Source organism: Ixodes scapularis, unplaced genomic scaffold, assembly GCF_016920785.2.
Source record: "Ixodes scapularis isolate PalLabHiFi unplaced genomic scaffold, ASM1692078v2 PGA_scaffold2__306_contigs__length_199485367, whole genome shotgun sequence".
Lineage (NCBI taxonomy): Eukaryota > Metazoa > Arthropoda > Arachnida > Ixodida > Ixodidae > Ixodes > Ixodes scapularis.
In genome coordinates, this window is record NW_024609857.1 from 119,363,981 (window position 1) to 119,382,737 (window position 18,757).

Here is an 18,757-nt window from a genome sequence, read left to right on the forward strand (position 1 = left end):
TGGAAAGCCAGCGCTAGGCAATTAGTCTACTGGCCGAACATAAACTCTGACGTCGAGTCGTTGATCCAAAGCTGTCCGACCTGCAGAATATATGCCTATAAGCAACCATCAGAGCCTCTGATTCTATAACCAACGCCTGCTCAACCATGGTACCGTGTCGGTGTCGATCTCTTTCAGTACTCCGGAAGACACTAACTGTGTGTTACGATTCGATGTCCAATTTCCCAGAGGTGGAGCTGCTACCCGACACAACAGCCAGCTCGGTTATTGATATTTTCGAGATACGGCATCCCAACGAAGGTATGCCCACAGTTTAGCAGCCATGAGTTAGCGCTGTTTGCAAAGCATTACTATTTCAAACATGCGAAATCCAGCCCACAATACCCCCAATCTAACGGGCTCGCGGAAAAGGGTGTACAAATAATCAAACGCATCCTAAAGAAAACGAAAGCTGCAAACGAATGCTTTTGGCTTGGCATATTAAATTACAGGGCATGTCCTGTCGAAGATGGTCGGTCTCCAGGCGAGCTGCTGCAAGGAAGGCGGCTGCGCACACCCGTGCCGGACTTCGATACCCTTCCTGCGATACGGGTCAAGAAACACCGACAGACAGGACACAACGAGCGGGTGCTGCCCCGCCTTAAAAACGACGACGTGGTACGCCTGAATGGAGCATCATGGGTGCGGAAAGCTAAGATGGTTGGATCAGCCGGGCCGCGGTCCTTTTACGTGCGTACGGAGAATAATACCGTTCTTCGGCGCAACCGTCGACACCTTTTAGCGATGAAGGAAGAATGCGAGGTCGACTTGTCAGACGACGAAGATTCGGACGACGACCGGGCCTCGCCACACGGAATGACATCCACAGCGCCAACCACCACGACGGCTCTACAAACGGCAACTCAGCAGCCAACGGTTCAGCTACCGCGAAGGGCAACACGACAGAAGAGGCCTCCGGAGCGATTGGGTTATGGCGAGCGCTTCCAGCAAACGAGCCAGAGGTGCTGATCTCGGCGGTGAACGACCGTTGGGAAGGAGAATGTATCGTATTAGATCAAGGCGGACAAGCTCTCTGTATGCTCCTTTGCCACGTGCCTTTCCCTTGCCCTCTACTACACTAACCCCGTTCCAACTTCGGCTATATGAGTAACAACACGGAATAAACTAAGGCATTGTTATCCTGACACCCGAGTTGTCTATTCTTACCAGCTTACGCAAGAACGATACAATATCATTTGGAATTATTTTAAAGAAACCTTGCTTGAATGTTTACGAAGATTTATTCCAACGAGCATCAGTTACCAGAAAACATAATCCATGAATAACTCGTGATATCATACATCTAAAACAAAAAATCAATCGTGTTCAGGAACGTGGAAAGGGCTTCGGTTTGGACTCTTTTAGGAGGCCGATCAGGTTGTTTTAGCTTGGAACCCATAAGAGGGGAAAGGTGTTCGGAAACTGTGATGCACCGCCCACCACCGAGCCCAACAAGGGGCTAGGTAGCACCCCATATTAAATATGGCTTTGCTGGGTATGCTACACTACCAGTGCTATCCAGTGACTATAACCAAGAGTGGGTCTGGAGAAGGAAATCCGTTACCACCCAAGGTTAGCCCTTGCCGCAAAAGGAGGTGAAATACGAGTATGAGATGTGAGACGGAAGTGAGAGAAACAAGGAAAGATAAAAGCGAAAGATCAGAGGGGATAGTAGTAGTGGCGAGTGACTGAATCATCCTGGTCGGGCCAAGCCAGGACACCCGTCTACGAGAAGTGGGGGCCGAAGCGGTGTATTGCCTCACCCGGGGGGCCCCGAAGGGTCCAACCTACCCCGGGCTCGGCTCAACCACTAGGTTGCCCTTTTCCCCGGACACGGGAAAGCCACGCACAGCCAGACGTGGGCGCGCGAACCCACATGGCTCGGGGTCCGTGGAGACGCCACTCTCCAAACACCTGCTTTCACAGGTGCCCCCTGCGGGGGATATCAGAAGCGTGGTTGCGTGGTGTCACGAATGACGCATTAGTCGTTGCCAATCTCGGAATGCGTTCTGCCGGCCCTAGTTTGGCGTGTGTTGCGCCCTGCGTGGCTGCTGCGGATTACTGCTTCTGCAGTAAATGCGAAGAGTCCTACCTGTATATCGACCGCAAGCGATTTTTTCAAAGAGACCCAAGATTTTTTTCTGATGAGTTTAGCGTTCCGTTTTACACATGACAACTTGTGCTACATCGTGTTGGATCTTCACGGACACCTTCCTTCTCGTTTTTGTGTTTGAGTGGCGGTTCTGCCGCGGTCGTGTCGGCATTAATCTCGGATTTCACCTTTTAAGTCCCGTCTCGTCAACGTAAGTGCACTGCAACCTACTTCGCGACAACTGATCGTTTTCCTAAAGGTACTCTTCCAGATTACCTCTAGAATTAGGCTGTGTCTATCTCCTGGCAGCCGGGAGAATAATTTCACCGAAATTCTACAATCATGTCACAACTGCAGGTAGAATACTGATTTTTTTATTCTCCCTGCGTTTCGTGATAACACGTTCCACGGCCACCTTCTCGTGGATACACGTTTCATGGACACACGTTTCGTCGACATTTTCGTTTAATCGACATTCGTTAAGCGAATGTCGATAATCCTGCTTTCCCTGGAATTTAAGTTGAGCGAAATCAGAAGTGGTGTAAAGCATAACTCACGTAAAAAAAGTCACTTTTGGTAGGTATTTGTAAAAAAACAACAATATATATATATAAAGGTTGCCTTATTTGATTGGGACATATCCGGCCTTATATGGGAGGCAGATATACCCCTATTTGGCAGACCCAGATATGGATATATAAAAAAATTGGCATATCTGGCTGGATATGGCTTATATAAACTGATGTGCTTGATATGGCCAGATATGCCCAATTTTTATGAACATTTTTTATATAAGTCCAGATATGCCGTTTTCGTATGGGATGCCACCCCCTGGGTAGCGAGCGAAGCGCATACCGGTTGGGTGGCGGCAATTATTAGTAGAGCAAACTCCATATAAAACCTCACAAGCTACGAGGATCTATGGAGCTTCTCATTGGGCGCGATACTTCTTAGCATTTTCCCCATCGTTCATTACTTCGTGTTTTACACCTCTTAGTAAGCGTTTGACTTTTTTTAAACAGCCTCTAATTCACAATCGCATCTGCTTCATTTCCTCCCAGTGAAAGCTGAATTTCCTATTCATCGAATCTACCGATGCAGAAACGTTCTAAGATGTATCATAAAACGAACGGTATTTGTATTTCATGAGGTGGTGAAATATACATATTGCCGTCATTGTCGTTACCAGTACCCCCATCATCCTCATAGTCAGAATTATCATCATCATCAGAGGCCTCATTAACAGTCTTTGCCCAGGGCCCCCAGATGCCTTAATCTGGCAATGATCCAGATGCCCCCAACTACTCGCTCGCGCATGAGCAGCAGCGACGGTGATGCGTTCGAGGACGAACCGTTCGTGTAGAAACGACTAGCTAAATCTCCCAGTATGGGATACGGGTACCCGTCTGATGATGACGCTTTTTAAGGGTTTATTGGCGCAAAAGAGACGAAGTCCATACAGCGCCAGACTAATTACTTGTGCAACTCAAAGTAATAGTAATTAAGGGATCAAACGTATAGTCAACTAAAATGTGCAACCTAAAATTTGTGCAAAAAACCACTTGTCTGCACAAAGTTGATGACGCTCTCAAATGGAGCGATGATATGTTCACCAAGTAAAATTACAGGATGCACGGGTACCCATTTGATATGGTTAGTCTTTTTATACGGGTACCCGTTAGATACGGGTACCCGTTAGATACGGGTATTCGTTTGATAGCTAGGGCTACACGTTTTGTAGGAGTACCCGTCTGATAGGGGTAGCCGTTTGATAGAGGCGCCCGTTTGATGCGCGCACCCGTTTTATGTAGGCACCGTTTTGAACAGGCCACCCGGGTACGGAGACAAACCCTTCGTTAGTCGCAACTGGGTACTGCCTAAAATGGGTCGGCCCAGCACACGCAAAAAACTAGCTCTGACGCTTTCTTCGACAAATTTATTAGAGTAGCTCGCTTAGAAGAATGCACTGCGGGGGTCACCCTTTAAACTTGACAACCCGGCATAAACAAAAGTAAACAGTACATCGAAAGGAATAAGCAAGTAAGCGATACATATGCCCTACGTATCACGCGTTTCATTCTAAGAACAAGTTGCCACGGAGAGGAGTAGCGTTGTTTAGATTTGAATTGTTTTGGTCTGAATGTGATCGAGGGAGCCGGTGGACCATGTTAACTTATATAAATGGGTTCGAATGCTTCCTGCACGCGCTGTCCGGAGCTCTCGAAAGTAAGCACAAACAAGTGGAGGCGTGACACTTGTTGCGTTGGTCCGCGACACCCACCACTCGCCGCCCGCCGCAACACCCCCCGGAGCGCTGGGGGGCGTCACGGTGTCACAAAATACAGCAATGCTGTATAATTTCGGAGAGCAGTCGACTCTAACAGCGACACCTCAGGGCATTTTTATATCAGCATTGTAGGAAAAGGCTTGTATTTTAAAGGCATTTTATGGCGACCAGAAGCCCGAGCACATAACCCTATCTTCGGCAGTGGCTTCTGCTGATCGAGGGTTCATGCAGCCGAGGTGTCTCTTTGTGCAAAGCTCGCGCTTGTAGCCTAGTATAGCGGTATTTTCGTTCCGGTTCATTTACATGAGAAAGGGCTGAGAAGCAAAGCGGCGCAAAGCAGCAGCGCCAAAGCAAATGAAAACAGAATATTTTATAATATATAAACACATTATACGAGCGAACCTTCTTTTAGAGCGGAAATAAATCGACGATATGAAACTATTATTTATGGCGCATGTAGCGCTCAAGACGTGGGAACAGAAACTCGCAGCTCGCAGCCACGAGATGCTTGCGGGCCTTGTCCCAGCGAGTTGCGGGCCTCATGCGATGACCGCGTGTTTGGAGCCCTACACTAACTGAATGGACAGCAGTAGTATATAAGATATGTTGTGTCTTGACATTACTTACGTCACGTCGTTTACTACAAATCAACTTATCGACGGGAACTAATTTTCTAGAGGTTATTTGTACTCTGTTCAAGTATCCACGTTTTGATATCTTTTTTTATCTTGGGGGATTTTATCTTGAGTAACTCTTCGGGTAATTCCTTAAAAATATTGGGTACATAATAATTTTTGTTGACTCTACTTATTTGGGATAAATAAGTGATTCAATAAACTTTCAATTGGCTCTAACGTTCTTCCTTTGGCATTTTCCACTTTATGTTGCTTGTTGATTGTTTTATAATAATTATATACATTATCTGGTTTCAAAAACTTAACATTCCTACTTCTTTCATACATATAGTTTTGCAGATCAGTTTTTTCACTTATTTAGCCCATATATCTGACTATACTTTTTTTTTATTGGTTATATTTTTAGTTGCAGATATTTGGCACAGTGTCCGCCGACATGTTTGCTAAATTGAAGTGTGGATTTTCCTAGTGAATTGCATCTTTCTTAGTATGGATCGAGAAACCAGATTTTGTATGTGATACAGCGGCGCCATAATATCCTAAATTTCTACAAACTTGCTTTCCGTGAACATTCCACTTAATATATTTTTCTTTGTCCATCCCTAGGTAGTAGACATTTTCGGCGTCTTTCAACGGATCGTATGAGGAACTATTGCAATTCTGCTCGTGCATTCTTACTAGTAATTTAGTTAGAATTTGCTTGCTCGAGTTTTATAATTCTTGTGTTCTAGGAACGTTTACAACCATTTGATTTTTGCGGTACCATTTTGTTAATTTATAAATGTATTCTTGTATCTTCTTTATAGCGACTTCGGAATTTTTCTGTGCTGATGCAATTACTGGACCGTCTGCGAATTGAAAGAGATAATTTTTTTTTTTTAATTTGACTTGGCCTATCTTGATAACGTATACACTAAAAAGTGGTGGACCCAGTACTGTGCCTTGCGGTACTCCCTGCTTGACTGACTTCTCTGCTATATTAGGGAGTTCTCGTAGATCGTTTTCGTCGTACCGCAAGGCCCTCCGTAACCCGCTACGATAGCGGGAACTTCACAGTCAAGGCTATCGGCACGCAGGCGCAGTAGCAATTTCTTCGTTGCGGAACGCTTAGCGGAGGGGGCAGCGCGGTCTACGAAAACTCCCTATTTTTAGCCTAGTCGGTCTATGTGATACCGGTCATTAAAATAAGTCCGGAATAAGTCATGCATCTTGCTTGAATGCCAATACTGTGTAGTATATCTAGTAACTTATTGTGGTTCATTGTTTTAAAGGAATTACTAAAGTATATGAATAAAACAAGAGCCTATTTACAACTGTTCGTTTTTTTTTTACTTATTTACATAGTAAAAGTCTTCTAACAAGTCAGTGGTTCTATTCACCTTGAATTCATATTCCGTGCGAGTTAATAGATCATATTTCAGAATATAGTTCCGAAGTATTTTAATAATATATTGTTGCCATTATATAATTGATCACAGACAGTGTGCGTACAGTGTGCATACAGTGTGGTTTATAATTAATTTTATTTCATATTTCGTCTGAAAAATCTATGTTTTGAGCTTCTTAGTAGTATTGCCACAAGAAAATATGCAATTTTATAACTGTGGTGGTGCGTATCTTAATATATTGGCATATTATGTAATATATCAAGTTCTTATTTGGTGCAGCCCCACTGCTTTAGCAGTCTTAAGATGTTTAAGCATTTTAATTAGATCACCATCGTTTTTGTCCAACTTTATTTATGAAGCTGGACCACAGCAAGGTCATTCTACATTCATGCACAAGCTCTATATTTCCTTTTTCTTCACATGGCACCACTGTTCCCTACGTCCGTCGCGAGTTGCCACAGGTTCCAACCCAGGGTCTTTGTGCTGAAGATGCAGAATTTATTGCAGCAAGAGCGCAAGTAAGACAAAATACCGGTTGGAAGTACTTACATTGTTGACCTGTCTAAAACATGGTGCGAGCATCTCCCTGGTCGATGGTGTTTGACAATCCTTCCACTGATGATGCCTACGACCTCTGGCTCGACATAATGTCAGCCATCCAGCGCGAATGTGTGTTTTGTCCGGGCTAGTCGGAAGCGAGCTAACCTCCCGTGGATGACAAAGGAGATTTAAGCTCTGATCAGGCACAAGCACCGCCTATTCAAGAAAGCACAGAAAAGCCAAAATCCTGCCCATCTTGCCCGAGCCCACGAGGCTCGCAGGGATGTCAAGCGTCTTACCCACATCTCCCACAACAACTACCTGCAACAATCAGCAGGAAAAGCTGCCAGTCAACCCAAACTTTTCTGGACCTACTTTCACCGCCAACAGAAAATGTCCCAAGCCCCCGTCTTCATACATCATGGTATACCCTACTCCAAACCCAACGACATAGCGGAACTCTTCTCCCACCAATTTTCCCTGGCTCCCCCACTAACTGACCCTGCTACACCGGACGCCTTCCCCGCACATCCCAAGATTTTGCCCGCCCGAACTGTCCCAGAAACCGTGCTGTCCTCCATAGACATCCTACCAAACGAAACCTACGAAGCCCTGTCCCGCCTCAACCCCTCACAACGCCCCGGGCCAGATGGCATTCATCCTGCTTTTCTCAAAGCCTGCGCTGTCCGCATCTCCCCCGTTCTTACTCGTCACTTCAATGATTTCCTCACAAATTGTTCAGTGCCTAGTTCTTCAACAGTTGCGCCAGTAACACCTTTGTAGAAAGGACATGAAGCCCACAAGTCTGAAATCACTTCCTACTGGCCAATCTCCTCTACATCTCTAATGTGCCGGAGAATGGAACGGGTAGTCAATGAACATCTTCTGGCCCAGTCGAACCTCCTCAGTCCACATCAGTATGGTTTTTGCCCTGGCAGGGGTTGTGAGACGGCCATTGCATCTGTCAGCAATACGTACGCTTAGTGCCAGCCTCGACAGCCACCTCCCTTGCAAAGTTGTGCAACTGGACTTCAGAAAGGCGTTCAATTCCATTAACCACAACCTGCTCCTACCTAAGCTCAAACAGATGGGAATATCTGGCTCCCTGTATGCCTGGCTGCAGGATTTTCTCCCAGGACGCAGCCAGCATGTGTTCTATCAGAACACCCACTCTACCACGACACCTGTACGCCAGGGCGTACCCCAAGGCAACGTACTCTGTCCCACCCTGTTCAACATTTTCATTAACGACATCACATCTTCCCTCTTTTCCACCCCATTCTTATACGCCAATGACCTCACCCTTATCCACCCCGATCATCCCCCTCAGATTACGCACGCTTACAAGCCGACCTAGATAGCAATCTTCTCTGGTCGAAAGATAATAAACTCCCCTGAACTTAACCAAATGCACTATCATGCGCATCACTGCCTCGCGTAAATCCTCGACCCCTCCAACACTTTTCCTGAGACGAGTGGAGATCACAAGGAACACGTACATCCGCCACGTAGGGGTCGTCCTCTACCAGCATCTCGATTTCCGTCACCACGTCCAAAACGTCGTGTCCAGGGCCAGACAACTCCTTAGCTTCGTCATCCGGTCAACAAGAGGAGCCAGTCCCGATGTGCCCAGATTGCTTTTCACAGAGCTGGTGTTGCCCATCCTGGAGTTTTGCTGCTCGGTCTGGGACCCGGCAACCAGGCAACTTGTTGCCTCCCTGGAATCGGTACAAAGTCGCGCTGCCTACCTTATTATGAGACGCCAACTTGGCCCCCGAACACCACCCTATCTAGAACAGAACACTAGAGATCTCCTCCGTTCAGTTGGCTGGGACCCGCTTCAACTTCGGTGTCAAGCAGCAACCACGCGGGTCCTAGCCACTTTCCTGCTACCGTACTCCTCCCTCCTTTTGGCTCTTCCCTGCGGCGGACCCCCACCGGTGGTCTGCAGCCCCTTTTGACCCGAACGCTCCATCACTCGCACTTCTTCGCACCCCGTGCGGTGCAACTTTGGAGGTCCCTCCCCAGGCAATCACCAATTCACCACCAGTTGACAGTACCTCACTACGAACATTTACGAAGGGCGTCACAGCCCACCTGCGGAGCATCTAACTCAATTTGTATTCTCCCACGGAACTTACCTTTTCATCTATGTACCGATTCTAGTTATTTATTATTTTTCTTTTCTTTTACTGCCAGACGCACTGTGGACCCCTTGGTATGGGCGTAATGCCCGCTCACAGTTGCCATACCCTCCCGGGTTACACCAATAAACAAACAAACAAATCATAAGGAGGGCTTCATTCGTCGCCCTGCTCGCCAAGCTCTTCACAATTAAAATTGGCAATCCTACAGAAGGGACCATCATTTTCTCTTCTGGCACCAACCGCCGTTGCCGGAAAATTCATTGCTCTACTGGAGTTCTTCGAGTACGCTGGCCTCGAGGATAGACCTTTGAAGTTTCCCTCTCCTCCCAGTGCAATTTATCACATTTCTCCCTACTACCTGCTCTTTCCTTTTCCCTTTCATGATTTTTATTTCCTTTCGTTTTTCCTTTTTTTTTTTCTTTTATATATTTGATAATTATTTAAGAAAAGACAGTTTGGCGAGCCCGCTAAAGGATTCGAACCTTTGCTTTTTTGAAGCGATCACTTACATTTACTGAGGAAACTTGAAGCAGTCGTTTCGAGGAATGAAGAAGATTGTGTATTAAAGGAACCATAACATTATTTTTCAACTTCGCCCTCTCCTTAGATTTGATCATCAACTCAAATGTGATATAAGAAATCACGTTTTTGTAACGTCATATTTCACCGGAGCCGATGATTCCAAGCTTCTATTGTGCATTTTTAACACAGTGTGGAACTTGCGATTCGCAAGTGGTAAGTGCCGTCATGACACCGTAATGATTTTGTCATTCGTCATTTGTCGGGTCCCAGCTTGAGTGTGCTAGAATCATAAGGGCTCCTTATCAGAATTATCTTATTAATAAAATAGAAAGAATTCAAAGCAAGGGAGCACGTTTTATATTTAGACTATTCACCATTTACGAGACTATAGGTTCTAAAACATTAAGCGAATTTGCCTTTATCAGACACCAGACGTTTTCAGTCTTGCGTTCATCCACAACATTTACTATTTTAATGTTCCAGTCAAGAAGCGGTTATTACACTTATCGCATTTTTTTTTCTGGAGAAAAATCATTTTCATAAATTTCGCCCACAATTATGTCGTACGAGCCAATTTCTCAACTCCCTGTTGCAGCTTGCCATTTCCGAGCGGAACTCTCTGCCTGATAATATTGTAGAAATTACAGATAGAGCAAAATTCAAAACATCGTGCGAATTATCACTTTGCGGTACTCATGAATGATGCTTCTGTGCGTGTGATTTTCTTTGTATTGTATTTATCTACATCCCTAGATTGTTATGGTTCTTTTTTTTTTAAGAAGTTCGTTATGGAAACATATTTCGTGTCAATACATTTTTAACCCCCCCCCCCCCCCCCCCCCCTTAGTTAATGCCTGAACCAGGCGACTTGAGGCATGTTTAATAAACGAAAAAAAAAAACATAGACGACAGTCGGCAGAAAAAAGAAAAAGAACTGGAAGATCCACAGAAATGTAGAGTAGCGAATAGAAGTAAGTGCACAGAGCGGTTCGAGGAAAAAAGGCCCGAAGGCAAGCTTGGTGCCGTGAAATACCGGCGATGCCCGATTTTGATAGGAGAGCCAGCTCTACGATCCACCCCAATACCCTGGAGCAGTCGGGACGCCCCAAAGAACAGACTCCAGCGGTCATGAGAGCGCCACTCTGCAACTTCGGCCAGATACCTGCCCCGGCAAGTCGACCTCCGTACAAAATGACTTTTCTTTCATTTAATATCCATCAAGCTTTTTCCCCTTGTTTGGACATGAGAGTGACAAGAAACACGTCAAATGGATATTTGAGTACTTCGTTTAGAACTTCGAAATAATAGGGACTTATGTCAAACCATGAGGTTGTTCCGCGCACCGCACAACTGGAGCCTTTGAAGCATGCTTTTAAGCGCGTGCCCGAAGTTCCGTGATCGCGGGGAGTGCGCGCTTAACAACATGCTTCGAAGGCTCCAGTAGTGGGGTACACGCAACATGGTAACGGTTCGCTAAAAATTCCCAAGAACCTGACAGGCAGTGGCTGGCCACGAACGTGCTCGTGTCCAGCTAGGATTGGCTGGCGTACTTGGGCACCGCGGATGCATGACACTAAAGAGGCAGAGAGCCTTTTGAGGAAAGGGGGTAAGCATGCAACAGTCAGCTATATCTTCAAAAGTTTCGTACCGCAAGGCAGGCTCCTTGACTTTCTACTCTCGTGTACCAGTTTTCTTTTAGCCGTCCACTAAACGATACGCGATTAGTAAAATTCCTATTTAAAATCATCCCTCCCAGCCCAAAACTCATTTCTCGGCCCCTTTCATGTAGCGGGAAAATTGATGCCTTACTTCACGTTACACCAGGAAGACGCCGCGACGTCCGTTTACCCGTAAAATTTTGCAGAAGTTGTCTTCACGGTGTCACGTAATATCATAACGTCACGGGACTTAAAGGTGCACTAAAAACGTTTACATCGTCTGTACTCGGTGATAACTTATCTTCAGGGATAACTTAGGATAACTTATCAACTTAGGATAACTTATCAAACATACTTGAAATCCAAATATTATGATTTTGACACTTCTATTTCCCGTCTAAAAATGTGATCGAAGTGTGTGCCACGCCCCTTTTTGAGCGGAAAAATCTGAAACAAAATTTGGTGGAGGCGCCGGCGGCGCCTCCGCTGCCGGCCCCTCCGCTGAATTCTGTACTCCAGATATTTCTGCTCACAAAGGGGCGTATCACAAACTTCGTTCACATTTTAGTATAGAAATAAACGTCGCACGAGCATAACTTTTAGGTTTCTGGGATGTTAATGTCTCGTATAATGAGTTATCACCAGGAACAGACGATCTCAGAAACATTTAGTGCACCTTTAAATTTCCCAAACTGATGTCAAGAGATCTGAAATCGCATGTCGTGATCAAGTGACGTGACGCCATGGTGTCGCGTGATTTGACGTCCCAAAACGAAAGGACACTATACATACATTTCTCCGCTAAATTTAGCGGTGAGATTGACGTCACGTTGCAAAGTCATTGTGTCACTCGATACAGCGACCAGACTTCTACTCGTCACTTAAAAGTAGAGTAAGGGATTGCATTTACAATTATCCAGGGTTAAATTGAAACTAATTACTGTTACAATTAGTCTTATGTAAAAGTTATTGACCGCTACTTTAAAAAGAAAGTCGTTACTTTGGAGGAGTTACTTTAACTTTACGTCCTAGGGTAAAGAAATAATAGAATGTCAATACGCAGTCCAAAACACGTACCACACCTCTGTGTTTTTTTATCGATGTCAATTGCGGCAACTGCGGCGCAGCGTCCCTCCACTGCGACAGCCAACGACAGGAAAGCCAGAAACCTTCCGCGTACCATTGTTACTAAAAATTAAGAAAGCTGACATCAGCTATTATTTTTTATTACATGGTTTAAGAAGACTAAAACAACAAGATCGGTTACTCGTCAAAATATACGCGTTCTGCCGACAAAGTGCCCTAATATTGTAGAAAAACACCTACAAAAACATTACAATTTTTATCTGGGTCAGAAAAAGTTGTCGTGCGAAAAAGGTGACAGGGATGTGGGCGATTTCTGGGCAACGGCTGTATTCTTTATAACGGACTACCGCCCGTTAAAAAGGGTACAGCAGTTAGCATCCCTTTATCAAGGTTAAAAACAGCACAAAATAAAATGAACGTTCTTATTTAAAACAAAGTTAGATAAATAAAATAATAATATATTTTGGGAAGAGTGTTAGTTACTGGCACATCGTTTCGAGTGGATTTCGCTGTCGAATTTTATTTCAGCGGAATATGGAGCCGTTCGCTCCTGTTGTGACATTATACTAACTGTCGTAGTGACTATAGATAGTATAGACGATTGCCAGAGCGTTGTATAGAAAAAGTTTGGTCAATGGGAGGAACGGCCAGAGCCAGGACATGCACCAGACGCAGAAAGAGGGCTTGGCATGCTCTCTTGGCCAACGAGAAGCCTAAAAAAATCCCATAGCGTTGGTAGGGAGAAACTGTTTTAATCAAAGTTATACAGTTTTAATAAGCGCGTAAGAGTGAAGTGTAGTAACTCTTCATGGTTGAAAATAGGGTGCGCGTAATGTTTCGATCATGATCATGCAGAATGATGTAAGAAACGAATGCGCTGCTCAACTCTGTTGTGCTCGGACAGGGCGTGACCGCTCGGACGGCAGATTCCCGGCCCTCGGCGCCTGGCGTACGCATTATGTCGATCGTTCCGCTAGTCGCACCCTTCCACCGTGATTTTGCACGACCGTGATTGAAACATCACGTGCGCACAATTTTCAGTCAGCGAGAGTTACTCCGACGCAGTTATTAAGTTTGTTTCTCGCGACCACCGCCAGGGTATTATTTCTGGCTTCTGATTGGCCACATTCGTGTTTCTGAAGACGCCATAGAACACGCCCAGCCCGCTTTCGGCCAATGGGGCCTTCTGATTTGTCTCTTATACTACCCAACGAATAACAAAACTCTTTACATATACTGCTTTGACGATTGCAAGCGGGGAGCCTCGACTGGTGCCCCATGCACGCAAGCACATGCAGCGTGCGCGTGAACGTGTTTTGGAACAGTTTGCAATAGGGAGTATTCACTGGCGGCCATATCTGTGTGCGCGGCTGCTGCATGGGCGCGTGCTGACGGCGAGCTTCCGCAGTTTTTTTGCGACGTGCATTCCGCACCATCAAGGTTGCCGGTCCTAGCAGGCTATTAATGTGAGCTCGTTCTGAGCATGCGCTCTAAACATCGCCCTCAAATATGGCGTCCAGTGAATACCCCCCCATAGACCTGTTGCTATATTACCCAAGCATCAAGGATAATGCATGGATTGGTGTTCCACGCAACGCACGTGCTGGCCTCAGCATTAGTAAATTTTCTAATGCAAAAGCCTAAAACAAATGGCTTTTTGCACGCGCGTTCGTCAACGATTTACATCGGTTATTTACTTCGAATCTTTTATACGGGAAAGGCGCGCGCGTCTGGCGCGTGGAACACCAGTCCCTGCATTCTCCTTGATGCTTGGGTAATATAGCAAATGGTCTATAGGTCTATTGGACGGGCGTGCCCGCGCGAGCAGAGGCATGGGAACGACCAGTAGCCCCGCTTGCAATCTTCTATAACCGTAGAGGACATTGTTAATTGCCTCGAGCTTTTGGAAGGCGCGCAATCGTTTGTTCTCCCCCCCCCCCCCCCCCCCCCCTCTCCGCGTCTTCAATAATTAAAAAAAAAATTATACATTTGTTAGAAGTATACATTTTGTCTTCGGGGTTTCCCTAATATTGTTTGAACAGACAGTCCGCTTCTTTATATCAATGTGCTTCCTCATTCGTTGTGGGCGACCAAGCTGCAGGTTGTAAACAACCTAATGACACATACACGCACACACACAGACGCCATTAGTAGTAGAGTCAGTGACAAAAGCGCCGCTTGCGCATACACGATTGACTCTCCATTCCCCCCTCCCCCGTTTTCACCTACAACGCACACACACACAAACACACACCATTAGTAGAGGTGTCAGGCGACGTGAGAAAAGGTTTTGAGCATCTAAAGGCTGCCAGGCCCCGCGTTTTGTAAGTGTAAGCATGACGTGGCCCCCCTAAACCATGATGTGGTCACGTGACAAATATCCCCGTTAAGTTCAGCGGTGAAATCGACATCGCAGTCTCAAGTCGTTGTGTGGCGTCATGCCATGACGTCACGTGGCTTCAATTTTCCCTTTCAATTTAGGGGATAAATTTACGACCCGCCATCTGACGTCACTGTGTGAAGTTGTGGTGTCACATGACCACATAAATCAGTGACGTTGCATCAGTGACGTTAACGTCCTCGCTAAAAACAGCGGGGAGGCGCACGGACGGACGAACACATATCCTTTGGCTAAGCATTTTATGATTATTGATTATGATTTTATGATTTATAATTTATTATGGCGACAACGACATTTCTGCCAGTCCTACCGGCAGAGGACTTATGTCATCGAAACGGGGCGTCATCAGGCGTGCTGGGTGGGGCATTTAGTTTTTGTTAATAAAACCACTGCGCAGGTCCGTTGGTTGTAAAGTGAGACAATGAATCGAGTTCGATAGGGAACGGGGATGTATATATCGGGCCACGCCCTGCAGTTTCTATCCTGTCGGTAATTGTAGTAAAATGCATGTGCCCCCCCCCCCCCCAAAAAAAAAAGAAAAAAAGAAAAGTCAATAATTACAATTATTTTACCGAAAACGTTATGGCCTACCGTTGCAAGTCGCTAGCCGTAAGAAGGAATCTAATAATTTATTGTTACTTACACGATTACTCTATCGATATTGCAAACAAACGCAAGATACATGCAATGTCGGGTAGTTTTTTTTAGGATGGGATTTAATGCCTCGTCAAAAATAAAACAAGTAAGAATATACTCAAAACTATGTATTCTTTATTTTTTCTTAATATTTGGAGAAAAAATTGTAAGAAATACGAATCTACCTGGTCTAGTTTTTGAGATAAATAACTATTTTGCTTTGAAACCGATACAGCATTCAATTAGATCGGCATAGGGGAAATACACTTTGGCGTTTCATTTACATTTACAAACGGTGGTGGAGGCGTTCGAAATAATCCAACTTCAGCGTCGACGAAATGAAAAATACAGTTTCCTTGAAGGTGTGTATTCGTACTTTCTGATGCATGTTGTCAATAATAATTAATACTTGTATTAATTAAAACTGCCATGGCGGTGAAAGCAAGATGCATTTACGTGTGGGTTCGTTCCGAAGATCGGTGCTCGGTGATGGTTGCTATGCGATCGGAGGACCCATTTAAACTTCCCTGTAGCTCACTAAACTCACAAAAAAAAAAAGTGCTTCACACAAAGAATGAATGGGCTAGCTTACAGTTAAACTATGCCGTTTAGGAATTATCTAGAAGTTTTGTTGTCTGGGATAAACAGGTATCCACGTCTATCGCAGCTTCACAGTGTTCGATGTGGGAAAAGGGCAAGCTTTCAACATGGAGTCAGGCACGCAAAAAGCCCTTTATTCACTTCTTCCTCTTCCCTCGTGTCGGCCAAACCGATACGAGAGGTGAATTACCTCACACATCTCCCCTACTAAGTCTCACACCAACAACCAATCACACAGCTCCCCTCCTAAGTCTCAAAACAAACACTCACACTTTTCTCCCTCTAAGTCACACCTGCATCGTTCATTGTTCTTGATACCTCTTTGGTGCTCGAACACATCTTCCACTTTTTGTGTGAGCGTGGCCGCCATCGGCGCAATGAGGTCCAGCCTCTGGTGAATCAGCACCGTCTTCTTGCACATTCTCGGGTTGGGTAGGGGAGATGTGTGAGGGGGGTAGGGGAGATGTGTGAGGTAATTCACCTCTCGTATCGGTTTGGCCGACACGAGGGAAGAGGAAGAGGTGAATAAAGGGCTTTTTGCGTGCCTGACTCCATGTTGAAAGCTTGCCCTTTTCCCACATCGAACACACAGCTCCCGTATTCTTCCTCTGGTCCAGTGCGCTTGCCACACACTGCTTATTTTCGGAAAAGTCAGGGCGTCTTCCCTTGCCCAAGCTCACGAGGACCCGACTTACAACTTGAACTTCCTCCAAGTTTTTAATTTCAAATTATTTAGGGCGCTTCTTCAAACGCCGTTGGGGACCATTTGATTGAATGAAACAAGGAACGACAGCAGTGAATGTGGTTTCCTGCCATAATCTTTAACGTCCTCATCGCCCACAACGTTTCTTTAGATAGTCATAAATGAGGCTTAACTCTATTTCGGGCCGTAGTATGCACCGTAGCCAAAATAAAACTTCTAGTCGGTGACATTTTCAAACTTTTTCTCACTTTCCAAAACGAGGAACATGCGCCTGCTGGGCTGCGAAGATTGCTCGCTGGGTTGTAATATTCAGAACATTAGTATGGTGTGCAATTGTATACTTCTGATTGAACCAAGTTCTTTTATTGATAGCATGTAGTGTTTTTAATTTTTTTTAATTGGGTAAGATAACCTATCTTTCGTTCGTCTCAAAAATTGCGATCTCCATTGGGCATGATGTTTCGCCTGTGAAGTTTCCTAGAGGGAGTCATATTTCTCGGTTCAAGCGTATTTAGTGCTTCGTCGCTTGTAAACTCTCCGAAGACCACCGACACAAAGCTACCTTTAACACAGTGTTTGGAGATCCCAGTCGCTGTAGAGGTGTTTCGGCGTAATGACGGGAAGTTCGGTGGCGCCACATGCTATATGTGAAGGAATTTTTCTTGTACTTGCCACCTGTAGAGCAAACCGATTGGCTTTCCAAATGCTCCGTATGAGGAACTCTGAAAAATTAAACTTTTTAAGGGGCAGCAGTAGGGTCATTCGGTTTCTCTGCACCAACTTACACCGGCGAAGAAAAAAAAAGGTATCGCGGTATGAAAAGTGCAGAGGATTGTACTTTTTGTAAATGTTGTAAGGTATGCTACACTCGTAAATTTAATATGGAGATGTGAGGCCGGTGCTGTTGGTGCAGGAGGTGTAGCTATATCATACGTAGCAAGAAAGTGATTGTGTATACATCCTTCCATCGCATCACCACGGCACCAACTCGGCGATTGAACTCGAGCCCGACGGCGAGTGTGCTTTTATCCGCTGAGTGGACACGGATCTTAGCCGAACGATGACGCATCATTCGTGTCCAATCACAGCCCGCGCTGAATCGCAGTGCGATGTCGTCAACATTTGAGAGCACAGACCTCCCGTCTAGCTGGTGTTGCAATAAACGGAAACCGAAGCTCGTAATTTTTTTTTTTTTTGTGGTTTTAAGGAACATTAACGTGTTTAAGAATAGCGAGCGAGAAGATTTGCGTACGCAAATAAATATTGGGGACGACACTAATTTTTTGCGTGCGCAAAGCTTTTGCGTATACGCTACTCTAAGGCTTGCTGAGAGCTCGTTCCCGTAAGCTGAAAGCGCAGGCAGTATAAAACAAAGTACGTTGCGTTTTTTTTTTTTTGTTTTTTTTTTTGTTTACGAGGAAGTGCTGGAGTTGAATACTGCGGAAGTGTTCAACGCTGAGGAAGCTTGAATGCTTCCGCGGCATTCAACTCACACAAATAATGTTCCCGTAAATTTTCGGGAACAAGGTGTACTTCCGTATTAACAAACATGTGCCAATATCTCTTTTCACATCCCCTGTGCGTCCAGTGAAATAGTTTTATAAAAAAATGCGGTGAGAACAAAATTAAAAATTTAGGCGACTTAATTGTGGAGATTACCAGCTCAGGTGTGTCTATTGGTGTGGTGATTGAATTCTGAAGTAAATCGGCGACCATTATAGAACCCCCGCAGCTCCCATCACACACTTCCGGTTTTGAGCTAGACAATATTTTGCAGTATTCGCTACATGAAATCTACAAGGTGCTATCTCAAAATTTCAAAAGCCAACTCTACAATAAATAAATAAATAAGTAATGTATATTTCATTCAAAGAGAACCCCTTGTGTAGCACTACAGCGCTTCAGCTCTTTTGCTACCATTAGAAAGCTCCTCGACAGACATTTTCTAAGCGTGCCTACCATGTTCTGCGATTCGCACTAGGTTGCGTTCGCGGTTTCAAAACGGCGACCGTTCATACGTGAG

At 45.2% G+C, this 18,757-nt stretch overlaps 1 protein-coding gene across 1 annotated transcript; it reads left to right on the plus strand.

Moving 5' to 3' along the window:
- Positions 1 to 504: 504 nt before the first annotated feature.
- Positions 505 to 1,008, plus strand: LOC121047538 (the record flags this gene model as incomplete). Its single annotated transcript, XM_040502852.1, has 1 exon — positions 505 to 1,008. A coding segment is annotated over one exon (504 nt), but the record flags the coding sequence as incomplete, so codon positions are not given.
- Positions 1,009 to 18,757: the final 17,749 nt, after the last annotated feature.